The 24,754-nt window shown below is 44.2% G+C and overlaps 1 protein-coding gene across 1 annotated transcript in view; it reads left to right on the forward strand.

Moving 5' to 3' along the window:
• adamts3 (ADAM metallopeptidase with thrombospondin type 1 motif, 3) overlaps positions 1-24,754 on the forward strand; it is a gene marked incomplete at both ends in the record, with an annotated part of 156,655 nt that overhangs the window by 58,159 nt on the left and 73,742 nt on the right. Inside the window, 3 exons of the mRNA XM_080466520.1 lie at positions 7,748-7,941; positions 12,431-12,514; positions 14,032-14,188. Of these exons, the coding sequence (XP_080322646.1) occupies positions 7,748-7,941; positions 12,431-12,514; positions 14,032-14,188 (435 nt within the window). The remainder of the gene's footprint in view (positions 1-7,747; positions 7,942-12,430; positions 12,515-14,031; positions 14,189-24,754) is intronic.

The following is a 24,754-nucleotide window of genomic DNA, read 5'->3' on the forward strand; positions in this document are numbered from 1 at the left end:
TGGAGGAGTGAAATGTGTTGGAATCCCAACCAGCTCCACTTCCTGCAGGACTTAATGCTGGTTAACTAGAAGTGTGTCAAAACGTAGAACATGAGTGTGTTGAGCTGCAGACCTTCCAGGAGGTCCTTCTGGGACCTTCTGACCCCTGCCCTGCACTGAAGGCATGAATAATTCGCATGTGAGCGTCAGAACTGGGCCAATGATTAATTGAAGAAGAACCGGGCCTGGTCTGACTCCGTCAAGTGGATGGTCTGGATGGAGAACACTTGAGAAAAACACACGTTGGGCAATATTCTGCTTAGAAACCCTGGAAATCTGCCATCCGTGTGAGGATCACTTTGAAAAGTAGCACATACCGAGGCGTTGCTGCAGACTGTGTCATGAAAGATTCATTTCCTGATGGTGTCCGTGCTTCAGTCTTAGATTTCCTGGATCTTTTCGAAGGGATGGACTAGACGAACATTTCTAATCCACCTAGCTTCTCCTGCTAACACCTGCTGGTATTCAGATACCAGAACCAACAGATACCAGAACCAACAGATACCAGAACCAACGTTTAGAAGTCGAGTGGAGTTCGACTCTCCGTGGGTCTGGAAGGAGGATCCACATGCCGAAACGCCATTTCTTTGTATTTGCTGGGCTGGTGTTGCCATTTGTTCCCGGAATTGTGAATATTTCTAACAAGTCTATTTATTAATCTCGTCTCAGTTTTGACGAGCCGCTAAGGGAGCTAGCTAGGGAGCTAGCATGCTACTGTTGCTCGTGAGGCTTCTTACAGACAGAAAAGCTCTGGCAATCATATTTCTTTTCAGCAGCTGTCCCCATTGTAGGAACCAATGGAAAAAAACAAGAAAGTGAATGCACTGATACCAGCTGCGGGTATCTGGTTTGATACTGCACACGGTACTTGAACTCATGAAACGCCACGATACAACCCGGCGAGTTTAACGTGACGAGAGAGCGGGAGCGGCGTCTGCGGTTTGGAGATTCTTTATTACGAATGGGAACGACAAAAGTCATGTTCTGAGTATGAATTAGGCTTAATAGCATGTACTTATTAAATACTATCAATATTAGATCAGAAAGTAGCTAAACGGTACTCGTACTTGTACTCGTCCTTTAAGAAAGTGGTATCTGTGTGGCCCGAGTTTAAACTGTCCCAAAAAAAAGACATGTTTGTGTTTGGTCGCCATGACAACAGGCGTCCTGGAAACCCTCTCGCAGCGACGTAGAGCCCGGTTCCCTCAGCGTTGTCTTTATCTGGGACGGAGGAAATCGCAGTAATTCTCCAGCCGAAGCGTCAGATGATCAAATGAATGAAGAAGAAGCAGCTTCCTTGATTGGTTGGTCCCACTTTCCACTGCCAGTAACTACATCAGCCATGTGCGACACCTCTCTTTGTCTGGTTCAGGTAGTGCTGATGCCGCCTCTCCTCCGTGTGGATGAGCAACACGTGTATTCCAAACACAGTATGTAGGCCAATCCCACAGTTTGCAGTGTAAATTGTATGGGTGAGGGGATTATATGTCTTAATGGAAGATGAAGGGTATTGTTGCTATAATTCCATCTGTATTTTTTTCTTTTCGGACATTTTCCCATACATGAGAACATGACATGCTTTGTTTGTTGCGTGTATATAACCGCCGGATGAGATCCTCATCAGGGTTTTAGAGGATCTGCAGATCAGTGCTTCAGGTTTAATTAGCATTTCACACAGCGTATGCACTCCAGTGATTTGTGACGCTTGTCTTTTCTTTGGATTTTTTTTCTAAGGTCAGTCCCAAAAGACAAATTCCATGACTTAGCCTGACACTAATGTACCAGGTGGTTTAGGTTATTAAATTCCTGAAACAACCTCCAAAACAACGAAACCTTCATTTGAAATGATTTTAGATGTCACCCCGCTGTTCCTGAGATCCAGTGTCCTCTTTCTGAGTCTAAATGTTAGAGATTATGCAAATACTGGATAGAAAGCTGCTGCTAAATGTGCGATTTTCAAAATTAAAGCAGTGGAAAAGGGTGTTTGTGTGTGTGGTTTTAGAATTTTTACAGCGTGTTTAACGATATTAGAACAATTAGGTTTTCACAGCTGTTTGTACCGGTTGGTTTATATCTGGTGTTAACTTTAATGTTCAGGATTTTATTGGCTTTACACTCGGTACACCAGTGTCGGGTACGATACTGCAATCCAACCTGTCGAAAACTCCGTGACGTCACTCGTCAGTAAGGTCGGACACAAGAGAGCGAGAGAGACGTCTGCGGTTTTGACAAAAGTATGACAGATTGCAAATTATGTTCTTCCAAAATATCAAGACGCAGACGTTCACACTCAAAACGCTAAAGAGTGTTGGTTCTCTCACACCAGCGATGCTACATGCTACACGCTAAAGTGTGTTGGTTCATCACACCAGCGATGCTACATGCTAAAGTGTGTTGGTTCATCACACCGGCGATGCTACATGCTACACGCTAAAGTGTGTTGGTTCATCACACCAGCGATGCTACATGCTACATGCTAAAGTGTGTTGTTTCATCACACCGGCGATGCTACATGCTACACGCTAAAGTGTGTTGGTTCATCACACCGGCGATGCTACATGCTACACGCTAAAGTGTGTCGGTTCATCACACTAGCGATGCTACATGCTACACTCTAAAGTGTGTTGGTTCATCACACCAGCGATGCTACATGCTACACGCTAAAGTGTGTCGGTTCATTACACTAGCGATGCTACATGCTACACGCTAAAGTGTGTTGGTTCATCACACCAGCGATGCTACATGCTAAACACATAGAGTGTGACTGATACAGTCATTAGCAGCGAGCTCGGTCCGGAGGTCTACAGTCTGCAGCACCGGTATCGGTACTCCCGTTTGCAAGTAACTAGAGGTTAGTACTCTTACTTGTACTTTTAAAAAAAGTGGTATCGGTGCGTCGCTAGTCTACGCTGTCAAATGAAAATATTCCGATAATCAGTGCGTCACTACGAGGAAATGCGCCGGTTGCCCGTCTGCGGCGTCTCGCAGTAGATTTCCACACTCTGGGCTGACGGCCAGTTGCCCGTTGCTACGTCTGCTCCGCTGCAATTTTTAGCCCTTTGTGGCTCTGGCCGGCCCGGTTGCCGCACGCTGCCACGTGTGAGCGAGAGCGCTGGGGGGGGGGGGGGGGGGGGGTGTTGGGGGGGAGGGGATGGTGGCTCCCAACTAAAGCACACTAAGTTTCTTAAGGAGCGCTGCTGAGGGGAAGTCCTGCGTGTTTGAAGTAGGGACCTTAGAGAGGCTGTTTACTCATGAATTGGGGGGGATGGTGGGGGGGGGCGAGGGGGGAGGCTCGCCCTTTGCACAAGAATGCCTGTGTCATGATGGCAGCGGTGGAGAGGAGGAATGTTCTCCACAATCTCAACACTGTCGGAGCCGGGCCACGGCCGAGGTGGCAGCCGTTTCTTCCTATTTATTTTAGCCCCCCCACCCAACACACACACACACACACACACACACACACACACACACACACACACACACACACACACACACACACACACACACACACACACACACACACACACACACCTTCAATCACGGCCCCTTTCGGTGGCCTTTAGCATCCCTGGAAAAATGAAAAATGGCCGGTGCTTTTATTTCTGCGTCTCGGTTCCATTTCCAGGGATTTGCCAGCGCAGGATGTGACATGTGAACGCAGGAGAGGCTTTGGCCTCGTCGACAGAGAATTCAGACAACAGGAGTCTCATGAATCAGAGCTCAACTGGGTTCGTCTTCATGTCTTACTTCATCCTTTTCTCTTTCTATATATTGTACATGCAGTTTGACGGGGGGGGGGCTCGCACTGAGACGTCGGAGACAGTCCTTATCTTCTTTAACCGATTACTAGAAAAAAAATGTGTCTGGCGATTAATTAAACAGTTTTAATCACGTTTTGTCTGCACCAGGAAGAGGGAAGAGCCCTGTCAGGGCCCATTCACGTGACAACGTCTGAAGTGAAAACACAGTTTTTGTTTTAGGAAAGTTTGAGAAACGACAGGAACATTGAAAACAATGTTGTTAACATGCCAGGCCACCAGTTTGTGCTGTTTTTTATATGAATGCTGGCACTTTTGAATTTTTACTAGTACTTTATTGATCCTCTTTTGTGATCAGAAATCAGTAAACCTTATTGTCGTTGCCAAAAACAAAGAAAGTTTGTAAGAAAGAATGCAATCAGTCTTGGAGCAGCGGATCAATAGTAAGAAGATAAAACCGAGTATAAAAATTGTATAAAACAAATCTTAGATGAATAAAAAAGGTACATAAAACTATTTCACTGTTTATTACTGGTACTTTTTTTAACTGTTAGTGTTACTTTATTGATACTTCTTCACTATTACTGCTACTTTATTGACACTTTTTGACAATTAATGTTACTTTGATACTTCTTCACTATTACTGCTACTTTGACACTTTTTGACAATTAATGTTACTTTATTGATACTTCTTCACTATTACTGCTACTTTATTGACACTTTTTGACAATTAATGTTACTTTGATACTTCTTCACTATTACTGCTACTTTATTGACACTTTTTGACTTTCCCTACTACTTTACTCAAACTTTCTTAATTATTCCAGGTACTTCATTAACACTTTTAACTTTTACTGGGACTATTACACATCGTAGCGCGTGCTTTTTGAACTTGATGGTGGCAGTATGGCGTTTATACACAGAAAATGTCATCACATTTCTTCTTCTTGTGATTATTATTGTGACCATAACTGTGCAGCTGGAGCAGAAAAGAAAACAATAAAGTGATTGGATAAATGTCAGACAAACTGGAGCAATTCATTTTGAAAGAACAGAAATCACAATCAAGTAAAACCGATTTTCTTTAATTGTAGCAGCGGAATGAAAGACGACCGCGGAGGTTTTAGTGCTTTTTCATATCGGTACAATAAAACAAGCAACCAACAAATCAATCAATCGCACGCCTCAGAGCCCAACTGCCATGTTCATTGTTAATATATTGATCCTCTCAGTGAAAACAACTCGGTGACCGGGCGAAGGAAATAAATAGAAAAGAAAAATAAGCTCTGATCGACACTGTTTACATCTCAAACTGTTTCCCACAACATTTAAAGGAAAAGGTCTGAATGGCTTTGAATAGAAAAGGACTGAAAGTAACAGACTGACGGTATTTATATTATATATTATTGCTTATTATCTTCTGTAAAATTGTTGCTCTTCTTTCTTATACTTACTAATGATATATGATTGAAAAGGTTTTCCATTAAACCCCTTTTATTCCCCAAGATAAAAACAAAAACTTCTTATAATGTCTGTAAACAGACTTTGTTTTAACATAACCCCCCCCCCCCCACACACACACACACACACACACACACACACACGTTTGTGCAGTATGTTGCTGGTAGTTTACTGTTTTTGTATTTTACCACCAGAGAATTAAGTTTTTTTTCTCCAAATTATTAAACAAAGAAACGTGTATACGGAACAAAAGACAAAGTTTATTACATAATGCACCAAATTATTACCTTTTGTAATAACTGTTGCAATATGTAACAAGTTATTACAAAATGCTGCTTTATTACATAATGAGGTGAAAATGTACTACATTATATTACATTATTACATATTGCACCATTATTATACGTATAATTCGATGCTACAGACTCAGTGAGATTTCGGCCCCGTTTACACAATATTTCAAGTGAAAATACATAATTTTAGCTTTTTAGTTTTTAAAACGGTTTTGCCTTTCACAGAAATGGCAAAGATACTGGAACAAAATGTAGTTTTCACACTCGGTCACAAGAGAGCGCTGTTTTCTGTTTTTGTAATAAAATCACACACACGCAGCAGAGAACATTGAGTTCTAAACATGAACACTGGGAGAACATTCTAGTGGACAGACCACCAAGTTGGATTGTTATTACGGTGGCTGTCAAAATAAAAGTACGGCATTTGTTCTGGTTGTCTCTACTGAGCATGTGCAGAACTACCAGTTACTGCTGCGGTGAGCATGATCAGTAGCAGCGATGTCGCGATGGAACCCCATCGTCTCCAGAAAGAGGCAGTTTTTGAACGTTTACACGATGATGGAGCCCAAGTGTTTTCAAAAAGTTCTACCTTGGAAGCCGTTTTCATTTTCAGTGACTCCGAGCACCGTTGTGTTTTCACTTGGAATCGTTGCCGCGGAAACGCACCTGCAAACTAGCATTAGCTTCAAGGCCATGCTGTCAGGCTGCGTTCGTAAAAAAAAACCTCCCAGAATGCAACGGGTTTGTTTTGGGACATTTCACTGTATTTTGCTCCAGAAAGTGTCGGTAGAACTGGCTTCATGTTGAGGTTGTTGACATTTTCTGGAGTAATTGTTTTGGTTCTGTGTAAATATGGACGTTTTCATCTCGTAATTTTCAAGGTTATTATGACACACACACACACACACACACACACACACACACACACACACACACACACACACACACACACACACACACACACACACACACACACACACACACACACACACACACACACACACACACACACACACACACACACACACACACACACACACACAGTCCACAGGTAAAATACTCTCCACCTTGTGAAAGAGATGGTTTTTTGGAAAAAGGATCCCCCTGAGCCCTGAAAACGTTTGTGGAACTTTGTTTTGAAGAACTTGGAGTTGACTGCGGGGCCGTCCTCCTGTTCAGTCTCATTTCAGAACTGAGATCATATCAAACGAGAATAAAATGAAGCAAACACATCTGAGGTGGACAAAGAGAAAACAAAACAAAAAGGTGCTTTTCTCCTCTGCAGCTTGAACCAAACTGAACCAACCGGAGCCGTCATCACAGCCTTGCTCAGGGTTGGACGGCGAATCAGAGCTGCTCCCCCTGATGACACGTTCTCATCCTTTCTGCGAAGCTTCCAGAACAATCCGAGCCTTCCCTGCTCCACTGGGTCCTTTCTTTTCAGTTGTCAGGGAATCACATGTGATAATGGCTCTCATCGGGAGGTTTGGACAAAGGATTTCCCATCAGCCCCTTGGAGGTGTGATGGAGATGGCCTCCGCCCAGCGAGTACGGTCGCTGGGTGGAGGCCATCTCCATCACAGTGTGAAGGGAACATGAACCCCGGCAGCTCGTTCCCTCTAGAAGCCAAGTCTTAGCTATTTCGTGGTGCGGGGAAATAAAAGCCTGAGATAATTCTCTTCGTTTTCACGTCCAGTGAAGGCCGGAGATCTAGATAAATAGAGAGATAAATAAAGGGATATCTTCTCTTCTCTTATCTTATCTTATCTCTTTGTAGTCGAATGTGATTTGGTTCTGATGGAACTGATAGAATAGAAACACGTTATTAACCCCAGAGGGAAATATTCCGTCTGTGTCTGGAGGGAAAACGACTCCGGTTGTTGGTCAGATTGTTTCACGGCTGGAGACGAACGACGACTCGAGTCACAGTCGCTTTGTAGTGTGAGAGCTGCCATCCATCCATCCATCCATCCATCCATCCATCCATCCATCCATCCATCCATCCATCCACACACACACTCATTCATTAGGGGCTATTTAGTGTCATCACATTAATGTTTTAGCCCCCCCCCCCCCCCACACACACACACACACACACACACACACACACTGTGTAAAACTCGCCACGATCCACAGCAGCAGTAACTCTTCCTCCTAGAACCCGGTGACTTCACCTCCTCGTCTGTCTGCCTACAGAGTCGGAGCTCGGCGTTCCCACGATGCTGGACTCGGTAATCCGTCAAGTCAATGACACGGTCCGCCGCCGCCATCGCCGGGACGCCGGAGAGGACGACTACAACATCGAAATCCTGCTGGGAGTTGACGACTCGGTGGTTCGATTTCACGGCAAGGAGCACGTGCAGAATTACCTCCTGACACTCATGAACATCGTAAGTACACGCGACTCCTTCCACCACGCTGGTTTGCAGATTTATTGTGCCTCGACGAGGGACGGCCAGGATCAAGTACTTTCAAATCCAAACAGGAAGTCTCATACTTTTCATAATTTAGTTGGTGGAGCTGTGTTTTAGATTTATTACATTTCAAGTGAAAACTTTAAACTTCCAGGACTTTCAACGGAGCAATTGAAAACGCAATTCTCTGGGAACCGCTTCCAAAGTAGAACTTTATGAAAACACTCAGGGTCCGTCGCCATGGAAACGGGCAAAAACAAGAGTTTCTGGAAACGCTTCGGCCCCGTCTTCCCGTAGAGCGTTCTTCTCAACAGGCACCAACAGATGGACCATAACAAACATGGCCGCCTCCAGAGTGTCACGACTCGGCTCTATAGTTCATATCAGTGGTTTTATCTTTGGGAATCAATGTAATCCAATTCTTCATCTGTCCAGACCGATGTTGGGTACTCTTGTTTCTTCATGTTCTTACCGTATTGTTCTCTGCACATACATGTGTGGTACCAGTACACACTCCAGTAAAAGCTCACAAGCATCAATTAAGTACTAGAATAATTAAAAAATATATAGAATAATAACAATTAATACATTATATAATAATAATAATAATAATAATAATAGTAATACTGGACGACTAGAATTAGTAAAAGAAAGTATCAAAGTACCTGTAAAAGTTAAAGAGCATCAAGAAAGTCCCAGCAATCATGAAAAATAATGAATAAAGTACTAGAATAATTAAAAATAATAATCATTAAAAAAAAAAGTATTCTTAATAATAATAATAGCACTGGAATTAGTAAAAAAAAATAGTAGGAATAAAGTACTAGAATAATTAAAAAATAATAATAGTTAAAACAAATTAATTAATAATAATAATAATAATAATAATAATAATAATAGCACTGGAATTAGTAAAAAAAATAGTATGAATAAAGTACTAGAATAATTAAAAAATAATAATTAAAACAAATTAATTAATAATAATAATAATAATAATAATAATAGTACTGGAATTAGTAAAAAAAAAAAACTAGTGTGAATAAAGTACAATATTATATTAAAACAGCGCCCCCTGGCCCAGCGTGCTCACGACATGGTTTCCAGAGTTTCTTCCGTTTCCATGTAAACTGACATCGTTTTCAGAAAACTGCCGCGTAAACAACAATGCGTCGTCGTCATGGAAACATGGAGTCTGCGGAGCCCAGGCCGTCCGGAGTTTCTTCTCTTGGTTCCTGATTGAAGTCGTGCAGCGAAATCCGAAGTCGTGCTCCCGACTCCGTCCGCCTCAAACCTTGAAATCGTTTCCCAAATCATGTCGTGGACTATTCCAAGTGTTCCTAAACGGTGGCGTTGATGAGTTCCTGGGATTGGAAGAAGAACGTGTTTAAACAAGTTAAAGTTGAGACGTTATTTTAGTTTGACTTGATTTATTTAGACGACGCGAATGCTTCACTGTGATGTCGTCTCCCGACGCCACCGACAATTTATCTTCATAAAGAGCATTCAGAGCGCTTATTGTGGGAGCCCCCCCCCCCCCCCCCCCCATGCACGGCGGCTCACTACAGATACTGAATATAACTGCGATCTGTAATCCACTTGAGCTGAAGGCGTGCGGAATCCATTTCTCTTTACAACCTTCATTTTCTCTTGCTTCTTTTGTTGACTCTTTACTTTTTTCTGTCCGTGTGCCTTGAACATCCCACATTTCCCCTCACTTATTTCAGCGATATTGTTTAGCACGCGCTCTTCAACAGCGACTATGGATCTGTGAAACTGCTTCAGGCTCGCCCGTCTTCAGACGATCAATAACGGCTTTACGCTTCTTCCACATCTTTCACCTTCGTCCAGGAAAAGAGCTTCAATGAAAAGTCCATCTTCTGAAATCAGTCATCCTTCATTGATTCATCTTCTGTGGTTCCGTGTCACAGTCTTTATCTCTCTGTCCACTCTGGAGGAAGGGCTTTGTGTTGGACTATTTGCACCGTGGGGTTCTCTGGGTTTGAGTTGTGTGGAGGTTTACGTGGTGATGTCGAGCTTCTCCCTCTCTTCTGACAACTAAACCTGCCATTACAAGTCCTTCCTGGGCCGCAGGAGAGCAGGCTTGTCTCCAGGTGTCGAGCTTCGTTCTGCGGACGAGAATAATTAGTGTTTCTAAGTTGTGAGCAAGTAGAGGAGGCGGTGGAAAAGGAAAAACCTGTTATGTGGAAGAAACCCGCAGATCCAGACTCGCAGAGAAAATGATAGAACAGACAGACAGATTCAAACCCTGGTATACCCCCCCCCCTTGTTGCCTTGGTCTCCAGCTGATGGTCTCCTGGCAGACAACACTCAGGGACAAGAGTCCACTCAGCCAGAATGAGTGAAGCAGACCGAACCAGAGCCGCTGTGACCGTCACACCGGTCCTCACAGTCCTGCTGGATGATTATCGACACACGATGCTGCTCTGTTCACTGATGCGATCGTCAGCGGCGGCGTTGATCGAGCGTACGGTTTGTCACCAGAGGGCGGCGGGAAACCGCCCACTCTGCATTCAGCGTGGTAAAGGTCACCTGTCAATAAAGTAAGGTTGTATTTGCCCCCAGAAACAGGATTCAAGCATGAAATATTTCAATACATGTAAAGAGGACAGAAAAAAGAAGGTATTATGTTGGTCACAGTGAAGCCGTCGTGTTTTGTTCACAGGTTTAAAGGAAACATTGACGTCACTTAATGTCGGATTGATGTAAGCTTGCACCCATATCACTTATTTAAAGTACTAACGCTTGCGATGCTGAGTACCGATACGAGTACTGATTGAATGCCATAAAGCCTGATTCAAACGAGGGATGCAAGATATCAGATGTGTGCCGATATTAGTGCTTTTATTGCGCAATTTTCTGTAATTAATCATGATTTAATCACATTTTTTCTACTTAAGACTGAAGCTTGTATATAAATGTGTATGCAAAATATTTATTGATGGAAAATCATGGAATTAAGGTAGATTCAACACACATATAAGTATATTTAGTATTTAGTATATTTCTATACAATTATATTCAAATTCAAAGACAATTTTCTAACTTTCTTTCAGCTTTGGGTGAAAACTGTTTCTCTCTAAGTTTAGCAAAAAAAACTACATATTTCTTATATCCAATAACAGATAAAATAACAAAACTCAGACTTGTATGTTAGAGTGCAGTTTGACAATTTGAATATTTCTAGAAACAAAGTTGTGAACTTATTACGTGAATAAAGTTGAAATAGTATACTGTACACACACACACACACACACACACACACACACACACACACACACACACACACACACACACACACACACACACACACACACACACACAGGAAGGAGAGATGAATAATCTACCTGCAGGTTTCCAGCTTAAGCAGTTTGGTGAGCTACCAGTCAGCCAACATGGCAACCCGCTGTTTTGCTGGTATTAAATTCGGCTTCGCAAAGTCTGCAAATTGGCAACTTTTGGCCCGGCAACTTTTAAGATACAACTAACTGAGGAATCTAAAATATACTCGTGTTCTTTTTGGTGCTTTATGTTTTACAGATTTACAAAAGCAAACATTACATTTTATTGTCAGTTCCTACAATATTTCGCTAGAAAAGCACAGAAAAGATATCAGCAAATTTTATTACATTTTCTGGGAAAATGCTCCACAGAATGAAGAGATTCTTTGTGGTACTGTATATTTATATTTATCTTTTTTTAAATTTTTTTTACATGAAATAAAACTGACTTGCCGTTTTTGTCAGTCCCTGCAGTACTTTACAAAGAGAAACACAAACAGTCTGTGGGTCTTACGTTTCCTGCTTTAAAGGGTTAATATGACCTGACGTGACGCCACTGAACCTTCCAGGGTCCAAACGCTTCTGTTTCACCATGTTGCTCCAGTCAAATTCAAAATGAGATAATGTTCTCTAGAAATCAGTGGAATGCTTGATTGTATCCCGTCTTGTTTGTGTTTTATGAATTAAATATGAGATTGCGCACCATTGCGTCCTGTCATTTACATCGCCTCGAACTTTTTCCGGTACTTACGTTGTAAATCTGACATTTTGTGCAGCGATGCAGAATAATTGCATTCGTCACCAACACCAGTTTGGATTTGATCCAGACATAAATATGCATTTGCAAACATGTCGTGGCGTTTTAACTCGTTTCTGACAAAGTCTGCAGAATGTAGATCCACAACAATATTTGTAGTTTGTAGAGTTGAATTCTGGTTATACCTGCTGGATTTACATTTTCCAACACGATGTGCAACAAATGCTTATTTTTATTATTATTATTGTTGTTGTTGTTGTTGTTATACATAATTAAGTATAATTTCCATACACCTTAGTAAAATATACAGATAAAATATAGACACCAAAAAGAAAGAAATGTCATCCATCCTTGTACTTGTACTCATGTGAGCGCGGATCAGTACTCTCTGTCCTCTGTTGCTCTGCAGGTGAATGAGATCTACCACGACGAGTCCCTGGGAGTCCACATCAACGTGGTCCTGGTGAGGATGATCATGCTGGGCTACGCCAAGGTGAGAGGATTAATGACCCCCCACACGGGGCAACACGGTGGCTGGTCATCGAAGCAGTCACAGGTTGTGAGCATTTTCTCCACTAGGGACGCTCTGATACCACTTTTTTAAAGAGTACGAGTACTATCCTTTAGCTCCTCGCTGATATGGAATATCGACAGGAATACTTATTAAATCTCATAAAGTCTAATTCATACTTCACACGTAAACGATATGTGAAGGCTCCGCGTTGCCGTTGAACCTCCTCCACCAGCCTCGGGCTACATTAGCATAGCGCAGAGCGGAGCGTCTGTCTCCGCTATGCTAATGTAGCCCGGAGACCGGAGCTGCTGGTGATGAGAGGGTCAGTCACTTTAATCATGTTTAGCATGTAGCATGTAGCATTGCTGATGTGTCAGCCTGAAACTCTTCAGCATGTAGCATGTAGCACGACTCGGAGTTACGTGCTGAGCAGGTAAACTACTGAGCGACGTTGGGCTAACTCTGCTGGTGATGAAGTTGCTGGTGATGACGTTGCTGGTGATGACGTTGCTGGTGATGATGTTGCTGGTGATTAAGTTGCTGGTGATTAAGTTGCTGGTGATGACGTTGCTGGTGATGACGTTGCTGGTGATGACGTTGCTGGTGATGAAATTGCTGGTGATGAAGTTGCTGGTGATGACATTGCTGGTGATTAAGTTGCTGGTGATCAAGTTGCTGGTGATGACGTTGCTGGTGATGAAATTGCTGGTGATGATGTTGCTGGTGATGACGTTGCTGGTGATGAAATTGCTGGTGATGACTTTGCTGGTGATGAAGTTGCTGGTGATTAAGTTGCTGGTGATGACGTTGCTGGTGATGACGTTGCTGGTGATGAAGTTGCTGGTGTTGTACGATCCATCTTTCCCTTTGATATTTTGACAGAACATAATTTACAGTCTGTTAACTTAACGAGGAATTCTGCACATCTGCAGAAGGACTCATGTCTTCCCAGCAGCGTTGATAATAAAGCAGAGATGCTGACGGACGCACATGGACGCCTGCGAAGCACACCACTGGAATAAAACCCACTTTTCTCTCTCTTTTTCTATTTTTTTTGTAATCGACCCACAGCGCTAAATGCACAATCTGCTCTCTGCACTAAAAGCTCATTTCACAATCTGCTGATAGAATACTAACGCGTTCATTTGGTTGGTAAGCGTTTCTCTCTCTCTCTCTCTCTCTCTCTCTCTCTCTCTCACCCTCTCTCGCCCTCTCTCTCTCTCTCGCTCTCTCTCTCTCTCTCCCTTTCTCTCTCTCTCTCTCTCTCTCCCTCTCCCTCCCTCTCCCTCGCCCTCCCTCTCCCTCTTCCTCTCTCTCTCCCTCTCTCCCTCCCTCTCCCCTCCCTCCCTCTCTCCCTCCCTCTCCCTCTCCCTCTCTCTCTCGCCCTCTCTCTCTCTCCCTCCCCTCCCTCCCCTCCCTCTCCCTCTCCCCCTCTCTCTCCCTCCCTCTCCCTCCCTCTCTCTCTCTCTCTCTCTCTCTCTCTCTCGGCCCATCAGTCCATCAGCCTCATCGAGAGAGGCAACCCGTCCCGGAGCCTGGAGAACGTGTGCCGCTGGGCCTTCGTGCAGCAGAAGGGCGACCCCGAGCACGCCGAGCATCACGACCACGCCATCTTCCTCACCCGCCAAGGCTTCGGCCCCACGGGCATGCAGGGTAAGGCCCCGGAGACGCTACGAAGGATGTGAATGTCAAAACATGGGATTCGTCTTTCTGTGTTCGATAAACAGGGATGGATTTCTCCATGTGCATACAAAATAAAGCGAGACAATCACATATTAATCATTTTAATGACATGTAGAAAACCTGAGGATGACAGAAAAAAGTCATAAATAAGACTTATTTCCATTTTGGTCCTTTATAGAAAATAAAATAAATAAATAAAAAACACATAGAAAAATATAAATTAGTGACATTATAGTGAACAATTAAAAACGCAAAATTGTACAAAAGTACGGTATAAATTTAGAATAAATAGATAAATACAAGTTCTAACTATACTTATCTATTTATTCTAATTTTATACCTGCCGGATACTGTGTTATACTTCACATTCTTGTGGCATTAAAGTTAATGTGGAGAAAAAGTTTTGAGTTCACTGCAACAGCAGAAACGCTGAAAACAATGTCGTTTTCATGCCAGACCAGCAGAGGGCGCTGCTGTTTGTTTTTTGTAATGAAGCCACACACACACACACATGCAGCCGAGAACAATTCGCTATGAACATTAACGATGGGAGAACTCTAGTGGACAGACGAGGAACTGGATGCTCTTCCGATGATTTTCAGTAAAACTAGAAGATGGACTGTGAGTCTTTGCCACGCCGCATGCTAGTTATTGTCCAGCGACTCGCACATGTGCAGAAGAACTACGTACTATGGCAGTGGTGAGCATGCGCAGCCGCAGCGTTTCCGCTGTCGACGAGGAGACGGGCCCCGAGCGTTTCCACAAAGTGTCCTTTTCGTTTGAGCGGTCCGAGCACCGTTGTCGTGTGAACAGGAACCCAGAGCGCAACCAAAGTTGAGCATTTTCACGTAGAGCTGTTGCCATGGAAACGGACTCTCAATCTACCTGAAGGTTCACCTGAAGGTTCACCTGGGCAGGAAAACACAGTTTTAGGCAGCGAGACGTCGAGACGTCGAGCCGCCAGTTGGACGCTCAGTTTTCCGAAACAGACGGCCGGAAAAATGGTGGCCGGTTTGCTCAAAGGCATTAGACCTATGTGTGGAGTGGAACCTGGGACCAGGGGACCGAGAAGAGCGGACAAATCGTAGAGCATGGATGTATTTAACTGTTAACAAAAAACTTAATGAGCTTAAAATGAACTTTATGGTGAGATTGTAGTCATTTCCAGTACTAATTGTTTGATCTCTATAATTATATAGATTTCATCTCGTGCACTGTGGCCACAGCCAAACAAACAAATAAAAAGTTTAAATTCAAAGGTTATTTTAGTAAATTTTACCGGTCCGGCCCGCTCAAGATGAAACTGGACTGTATGTGGCCCCAAAAGTAAATATTTACTACATATACATCTTTGTATGTCTTACACAGTATATAGTATATATCTTTATATTGGTTCAGTTATGTGCTTTTAAAAAAGTGTTTTCTTCCATAACATATTAGGTGTTTGTTTCGTTCAATATCACCCCCCCCCCCCCCCCCCCCCCCCACACACACACACACACACACAAACTACTTTTTTGCCCAATTTATTTTTATTTTTAGATATTTACCTGATTTTAATTTAAAAAAACATTATAAATATATATATTCATCCAGCGCCACCATGTGTCCAGCACTGCCCAAATACACCCTGGTTTTCTGGATGGACACCCAAAACATCGATTTCTGCCTTAAACTGTGCAGAAGAGCACTTTCCCAGAGGATGAACAATTAGTGCAGCTTTTATTTTTTTCATCACAACCCGGCAGCAGAGGCTGAATGAAAAACAAAAACCCTGCAGGAATCCTCCCTTCGAGCTCCTTCGGCGCTGCATAATTCACACAGTTTCTAAACGTCCGTCGTTGCCGGTAACGACCCGCGAAGGGCCGAGGAACTCCCAACGATTTGCGGCCGCCAGCCCGACTTTCTGTATTTATTCCCTCCCGGCAGCCAAACTGAAGTAATGAGAGAAAATGACGTGTCCAGAGCGGCGGCGGTAGAACGCCACTCAGCCTGTTTGATGTCTTCTTTCATCGGCTCCTTTGAACATCAGCCGAGTTTCACTGACAAGTGAATTCTGTGCCGGTTCGTTAATGAGGTCTGGTGGAAACACACGTCCCTGAAAGGTTCCCCCTACCTCAGACATTTACAGAATTACAATAAGGCGGGAGGGAGGGGGGGGGGGGGGGGGATAAAAAGTAGTCTCTTTTGCTCTTATAAATTTGAATGAATAAATAATATAGTTATACAAAAAAAACGTTTTGCGTTTACAAGGTAATGTTTTGTTATGAATGTACCTGTTAATCACTTAAAATGTTTGATCAGATTAATCACGTTTGATGTGGATTAATCTCGATAATAACCAAAGATCGTCTCTCTTTTAAAATCCAAACATTGTTCACGCTGCAGGTCTTGATGCTCATTTGTAGATTTCTTTGCTGGGATTCGATTATTTTTTCGTGTATCTGGTTGACCGAATAAACCATTACTACTGCTACTACTACTACTATTACTACTAGTGACATGTGGACTGAAATGACTCCGATAGTGTCAGGTATCTGTGTCTGTCTCTGTGTGCTCCCATCGTTGTGTATTTAAACTCCTCTCCCTCTGGTGTCCTTGTCCGATCGTCTTGTCTCCCTTGTGTCTCCTGTGTCTCCTCTTGTCTCCCTTGTGTCTCCTGTGTCTCCTCTTGTCCCCCTTGTGTCTCCTGTGTCTCCTCGTGTCCCCCTTGTGTCTCCTGTATCTCCTTGTGTCTCCTGTGTCTCCTTGTGTCCCCCTTGTGTTCCCTGTGTCTCCTCGTGTCCCCTTGTGTCTCCTGTATCTCCTCGTGTCCCCCTTGTGTCTCCTCATGTCCCCCTTGTGTCTCCTGTGTCTCCTCGTGTCCCCTTGTGTCTCCTGTGTCTCCTCATGTCCCCATTGTGTCTCCTGTGTCCCCCTTGTGTCTCCTGTGTCTCCTTGTGTCCCCCTTGTGTTCCCTGTGTCTCCTCGTGTCCCCTTGTGTCTCCCGTGTCTCCTCGTGTCCCCCTTGTGTCTCCTGTATCTCCTTGTGTCTCCTTGTGTCCCCCTTGTGTTCCCTGTGTCTCCTCGTGTCCCCTTGTGTCTCCTGTGTCTCCTCGTGTCCCCCTTGTGTCTCCTGTGTCTCCTCATGTCCTCCTTGTGTCTCCTCATGTCCCCCTTGTGTCTCCTGTGTCCCCTCGTGTCCCCCTTGTGTCTCCTCGTGTCCCCCTTGTGTCTCCTGTGTCTCCTCGTGTCCCCCTTGTGTCTCCTGTGTGTTCCACTCGCTATCGCGTCTCATCGGGAGTCAATGAAGGAACTTCCTGTTGGCCACAGACGAGCGCCGCCGTCCCCCTGAGAAACGTGTGACTCCGTGATCACAGCGTGGATCTGTCAGTCACGTCGAGTCTGGTTAAGACGGAGCAGCTCTCCTTCAGGCGAGACGGAGCTTCTGAGAGGCGGCGAGGGTGGAAAGTGTAAGAAGTGCTCATATAAAAGTGCGACGTGCGAGTCGAGAGCCTGAAAGACGACAAGTTCACGAAACGCAGGTTGGATTTGATCAGCCTTCAAAGATAAAGCTGAGCCACCCGAAGGGTCGGAACTTAAAAGAATCATTTGATGTGGGGGTTTTCGTAAGCCAGTGATTGTGGTTTCACTTTGGGAAAATAGATGCCTGAACCTGAATTCACCTTTAAAGTCAGACTTCCAATTTAAAGGCGCCGTATTGGTGGTCGGTCCAGAAACCTTCAGTATTCTAAGTTTCTAGCTCCTCCTTCATTTTCCTCCATTTGAATATTGGATCATAGGAGCTACATTCAGAATCTGCTGTGTCTGTGTGAGCTGGACTGGCTCCGCCCACACATGCCCATCTTGGGAAGAGGAGGAAGTACTTCCTCTCGTGGTGCCATGTGCCAGAGCAGAGCTGTCTAATTGTGGGAGGAGTCAAAGGGAGGAGCCTACCTTGATTGGGATTGGCTAAACCCCCGATGACACTATATAGGGTTTGATTTCTGATTGGCTGGTTGGAGCAACACACTTTTTAAAAGCTGAAACAAGCCAGGGACAGAGAGGACAGACTGTCTTCACTTCTGGGACGTCAGTCCAGGTATGGGGACGATTAGTACTGCTGGAGAACCTTTAGGAAGTGTGTTTTATATAATCAGACCCATTCAGGAAAGCCTCCATCCTGAACCCTGACAGGAGAATATTTACCATGAAAAATCCATAAAGACGATTAAGTCGGAAATGGAGTTTCAATGTTGGGGAAAGTGGATCTGATCCGTCCTCTGGTGGCGTTGAAGAGCTGCTTCCTGTCAGACATGGCGAGCGCGAGCCGCCACGAGCGGTCAGACTGAAATCTCCTCATTGGATTTGTTGTTCCAAAGAGCCATTGATCATCTGTCTGTTTGCACACGGGCTCATTGATTAATCAGTGGAAGTGGATCGATCGATCGATCAGCTTTACCACACAACACATGCAGAGGTTATTGGTCCCTGGTGCGTCCGGCTCAGCTGTGGTTTAATAGACATGAATTCAAACACGCACGCACGCACGCACACACACACACACACACACACACACACACACACACACACACACACACACACACACACACACACACACACACACACACACACACACACACACACACACACACACACACACACACACACACACACACACACACACACACAGCAGAGAACAGTGAGCTCTAAACATGAACACTGGGAGAACATTCTAATGAACAGAACACCAAGTTGGATTGTTATTGTGGTGACTGTCAAAATAAAACTACCAAGTTGGATTGTTATTATGGTGACTGTCAAAATAAAACTACCAAGTTGGATTGTTATTATGGTGAGTGTCAAAATACAACTACCAAGTTGGATTGTTATTATGGTGACTGTCAAAATAAAACTACCAAGTTGGATTGTTGATATGGTGAGTGTCAAAATAAAACTACCAAGTTGGATTGTTATTATGGTGACTGTCAAAATAAAACTACCAAGTTGGATTGTTATTATGGTGACTGTCAAAATAAAACTACCAAGTTGGATTGTTATTATGGTGAGTGTCAAAATACAACTACCAAGTTGGATTGTTATTATGGTGACTGTCAAAATAAAACTACCAAGTTGGATTGTTGATATGGTGAGTGTCAAAATAAAACTACCAAGTTGGATTGTTATTATGGTGACTGTCAAAATAAAACTACCAAGTTGGATTGTTATTATGGTGACTGTCAAAATAAAACTACCAAGTTGGATTGTTGATATGGTGAGTGTCAAAATAAAACTACCAAGTTGGATTGTTATTATAGTGAGTGTCAAAATAAAACTACCAAGTTGGATTGTTATTATGGTGACTGTCAAAATAAAACCACCAAGTTGGATTGTTATTACTGTGACTGTCAAAATAAAACTACCAAGTTGGATTGTTATTGTGGTGACTGTCAAAATAAAACCACCAAGTTGGATTGTTTTTACTGTGACTGTCAAAATAAAACCACCAAGTTGGATTGTTGTTATGATGAGTGTCAAAATAAAAGTACCATGTCCCAGGAGAATCTGGACTGGGAGTCATGACACCACGGAGGAAGCTGTTACGATTGGCTCTACTGAGCATGTGCACAACTACTAGTTCCTACCAACGAGCACTTTCCCATAATTTCCATGAAGTTTTTTCACAAACTTCCACCATGTTTTGTTTTCAGTAGCTTAGAGCACCGTTTTCACTTGAAACCATAGTGTGAACGGGGCCTCAGCGCACCAGGAAAAGTTCCTTGCGGTTCCCGGCAGAGCGATAATTCTGATTCAGCCTAGACATATTTTGAGTAGACACTTCAGGGACTGTTGGAGTGTGTTCCGCATTGCCGCCATATTGGATGAGGACCCTCCTTGTCTCCGATACGTGTTGACGAGGTCGTCGTGCTGTTTGGTTCGGCACAGACGGGACATGTGTCGTTATGACCCAGGCTTAATCTGTACAATTAAAACGCGGCTTTTATTCTATGAAACATTTATTCATCTTCTATATTCACTCTGTCCTAGTTCAGGAAGCAGAAGAACAACGCTCGTGTCATATTCATGTTCGTTAATAATTAGCCTAACACCAACTATCTTGTGCCGATTGTTTAAAGTCAGTTTCTCCTGAAAAGCCTCGTCATGAAGACACGGCACCGCGAGTGACTGTGGGGAAACGGGACTTCGATCCCAGACTTAGGATGCTCTGCTGCCGCTCCAGTCTCGAGTCAATTACAGACAAACGGACCTTGAAAACACTGAGTTTCCCGTCAGCCCGGCCCACCGACCGTCTGGTCTCCCGGCCGTCACTCAAGCTTCAGATCTCCAGGACGAGCTGGAGCATCAAATTCCAAACACAAGTTGACCTTTGCCTGCGAGCGCCGAAGAGAATAACCTGTGGATTGCTTTACCTCTCCGAGCTCTCCTTTATGAACGGGGCCAAAAGTGCAGCGGGGATTAAACCAGAAAGGATAAACGGAGGAAATAAAAGTCTGATGACGGCTCTGTTGAGGCATGAAGACGTGTGCTGAGTGCTGATCAGACGTCGGTGAACCGCTAACTGGATGAGCTGCTAACATCGGCATGTGTGGACCGTCTCACTGTGGACCGTCTCACTGTGGACCGTCTCACTGTGGACCGTCTCACTGTGGACCGTCTCACTGTGGACCGTTGCCACGACGATGCCTCAAGTGAAAACGCAGCGTTTTTTGGATTTTCCTTTAAACCAGGTTTCACTTTTAAACGTCAACCTTCTGAAAACGATGTAGTTCACATGTTAGACCACCAGAGGGAGCCGTTGTTAGTTTTAGTCGTGAAAGCTCACACACACACACGCAGCAGAGAACAATGAGCTCTAAACATCAACAATGGGAGAACATTCTGGTGGACAGACCACCAAGTTTCCATAAAGTCTCATTTTTATGCTGGTTTCCGTGGCGCCGGAGCATCTTTATTTTTAATTAATTGTATTTTTTTTTCAAAAGTTCCACCTTGGGAGCCGCTTCTAAAAAAGTTGTGTTTTCCGTGACTCCAAGCATCGTTGTCGTGTGAACAGACACCAGAAACGCGACACTTTCTCTTGAAGTCGTTGCCGTGGGAACGCAGCCGTAATCTCAACCAGTTACTGGTCATTGGTATAGATTACTCTCTGGGTCGCTTTAACCAGCCGCTGACGGTGAGCCTGGGTTGGTTGGTAGCAGGGCGGGGGCGGGGCTTTGCAGGTTATTCAGGAGAAAAGGCTTTTTGAACAAGTTCATATTTCAGACTTGAGGAGGATGAAAGTTGGTTGTGGTTGTTTGACGGCGCTCAGAAAGACCAGTCAGCTTTTGCTTCGGTTCTACTTTCCTGTAACGAAGGCAGACTTTGGGTTCTTTGCTCTGCGGAAACCAAGAACCCTTTGACACATTCGCACGTCGCCGCTGAATCACTTAAAGTTGCCATGTTTCACCATTTTCAGGTTTAGAATCTGTGGAGCCAAAATGAGGGAGATGTTTGTCTGTGTGGTCGTACAAACAAGGAAATGATGGTTGTTCCTTGATACCTGGAGGACATTAATCCGTGATTGATTTCATGACTTCCTGTCGGACTCCAGCGGTCAAGAAGCCCGTCTGGGGAAACCGCCACCAATCACCTCTCTGCGGTCTGATTCTGTGATGAGGCCCGAGCCGCCGCGGGTGGCGAGACGTCATTAAGCCTCTCGGTTGGACTGTGACATGTTTCAGGAACGGATCATTTCCACAAACCGACCCAAACGGCGCCCGGCCACATTTCGCCGCGCCGACCGTGCCGGCGGCCAATAAGAGAGGCCGACGGTGAAGATTAAATCGCGCTGCTCGTTAGATGAAACATTTCGGTCCTTCGCCACGCTCCCACCAAAACAAAACGTTAACCCTCGTCGTGCGAACGGCGGGACGTTCGCTCGCGATTCACCAAGTGAGTCTGTTTGTACCGGCGAGGTCACACACACGTCACTTCTCTTTCAGCCTCCGCCTGGACAAATATATGTTGATTGTTTATCCTGTCATGCAGGATACAGGGGGAAACAGATCTTCAACGCGATTTCATGTCTTGTCTTGTGGCTTTTTGCAGATAAATACCCAAAGACAATCGCCACAGTGATTTGATTCCACACACCTGTGGTCACGGAATCCCATGATAGTGAGCGAACGCTCAAACCCTCCAGGATTTCCAGATGCCGCGATCGCAACTATTAAACACTGACAAATAGAGCAGGTGAGGGAGAGGACAGACCTTCCTCACGCCAGCGGCCTCGTACAGGCTGCAGGGACTCAGTACTCTAGAGGCTCCTGCATCCTCCCTTTTTGAACCCATAAGAACAAGAAGAAAATTCGGCAGTGACGTCAGCCAGCTGCCGAAAAAAAAAGCTTTTTCGGCAGGACTGTTCATACTCCGATAAGAAGCTGCCGAAGTCGGAGGCCACGCCCCCTCGCAGCAGGCCACGCCCCCTCACTGCAGCCACACGTCTGTGAAGCGGCGTTTAAACTTCTCAACAGCACAGTTTATTTCTGGCCTCCAGTGCTTTCAGAAATACATTCCTCTGAACTTTTTCCAGTAATAAGAGAGAGAGTTTTTGTCCGAGCGCCATGTTGATCCGGTTTTAACTCCAGGAGCTGACAGCTGATCGTGATGCGTTCAGGTGCATCACGTAAAAGCCTGCACTCCGACATTTTAACGAGCTGCGGCGCTCGTACAGTAGCGCTGTTACAAGCTAAATGTGATTAAAATATCACCGATAGTCATGAGCGAACTGGAACTGGAACTGGAACGCATGCGCAGCACAACGGCAGTGCAGAAGTTTCGGCAGTGCGGCTCCCACATGGTTCGGCCGGGGCGGTTGGCACAGCCCAAACTAATTCCTTCGGCCAGACGGAGCTGGAAGGAGGAAATGACGTCATTTTGTTCGGCAGGACCCCGCACTGCCGAACTTTCGTCTTGTTCTTATGGAGGATGAAGAGGCCTTTAGAAAAACCATTAAAAACTCAATTTTCATAATATGGGACCTTTAAAGTGAGCTTTTTCTGGTGCCACTTTAGTATGAGTCATTTTACTTTACTGCGAGCGGGAAATGGTGAGATTCTCTCGGAAATGGGCCCCGAAAAACAAGCAAGGTCAGGCTGTCAAGTGGAGAGAAGATCTGAAAGAATCTGGGAGAATGAGCTGCCGTCACTCGTGTGAAAGAGCAGGTCAGAGTGGACGGCTCTGTCATATTCCAGCCGCGTTGGTGTTTCTGAAGGACACTCGGGAATCGAAGGTTTTTATATATATATATATATATATATATATATATATATATATATATATATATATATATATTGTATGTACCTTGAAAAATACACGGGGGGAAGGAAAGGATTGCTGACGATGTCTCTTTAGGTTCCGCCATCCTTCAAGGTGAGCTTGAATTCTATATGAGCTCTCAGGCGCCGTTCCTGTCGGTCGTGGTTCACAAGTGTGCGAAGATTCTGAAGCGTCGAACCCGTCGCTTCCCCGGTGAGCTCAGTGTCGCGCGGGAAGAGTTTACGTAACCGTCGCACGTGTCCATCATGTCCGTCGTGTCCTGTAGACGACACGTCAGAACAGAGGTGCGACGCCTTCATTCCGTTTCTTCAGTGGCGTCGACAAAAATGAGGTTTTGCAGCGTGTGATTGAAATAATAAATGAAACAGAAGTTTTGGAAAATGCAAATACTATTAGAGCTTTTCTTGCTTATTGTGATTACCAGATTACTTTACATTACATTACATTACTTAATGGTCTTTACTTTTTCTGCTGCTGTAATTACAACATCAACAGGGTAATGAATTATGAAGATACGAGGATGTTTATGTCAAATGTTTTAAAAAGCTCCGCATCGTCCTGCTGCTGTACAGTCGATCCTTCAGCTCTGCTTCGTCTTCCTCGGAGCGGTTTTCGGCCGCAGTGCCAAAGTTTTCTAGAAAACGTTTTTGTTTGAGCACGACTGTGTTTGGATCCAGTGAAAACGGCTGCCAGGGTGGAACTTTTCGAAAATGCTCAAGCTCCATATCGGTGGCAAAAGCAGACAAAAAGCAGCTTTTCTGAAACTGGTACTTTATTCAACCACTTTATTAACCACTAATGGTACTTTATTCTTATGTTTCAGCTAATACTAGTACTTCGTTGATACTTTGGAAATTTATGTATTCTTTTTTCACTATAACTTTTTTAAAACAGCTCCTTTTGTGGAACTTTACAAAAGTGCTCTGTCTGCATCTAGACGGGAGAAAGACTAGCAGTTCTGCACATGCTCAGTAGAGCCAATCAGAACAAAGTTTGCTCCATGGTGTCATGTCCATTTTCTCCTGGGACATGGTACTTCTATTTTGATACTCACCGTAATAACAAGCCAACTTGGTAGTTTTATTTTGACACTCACCATAATAACAATCCAACTTGGTGGTTTTATTTTGACAGTCACCGTAATAACAATCCAACTTGGTAGTTTTATTTTGACAGTCACCATAATAACAATTCAACTTGGTAGTTTTATTTTGACAG

The sequence above is a fragment of the Lipophrys pholis genome, assembly GCF_963383615.2.
Source record: "Lipophrys pholis genome assembly, chromosome: 7".
NCBI classification, from domain to species: domain Eukaryota; kingdom Metazoa; phylum Chordata; class Actinopteri; order Blenniiformes; family Blenniidae; genus Lipophrys; species Lipophrys pholis.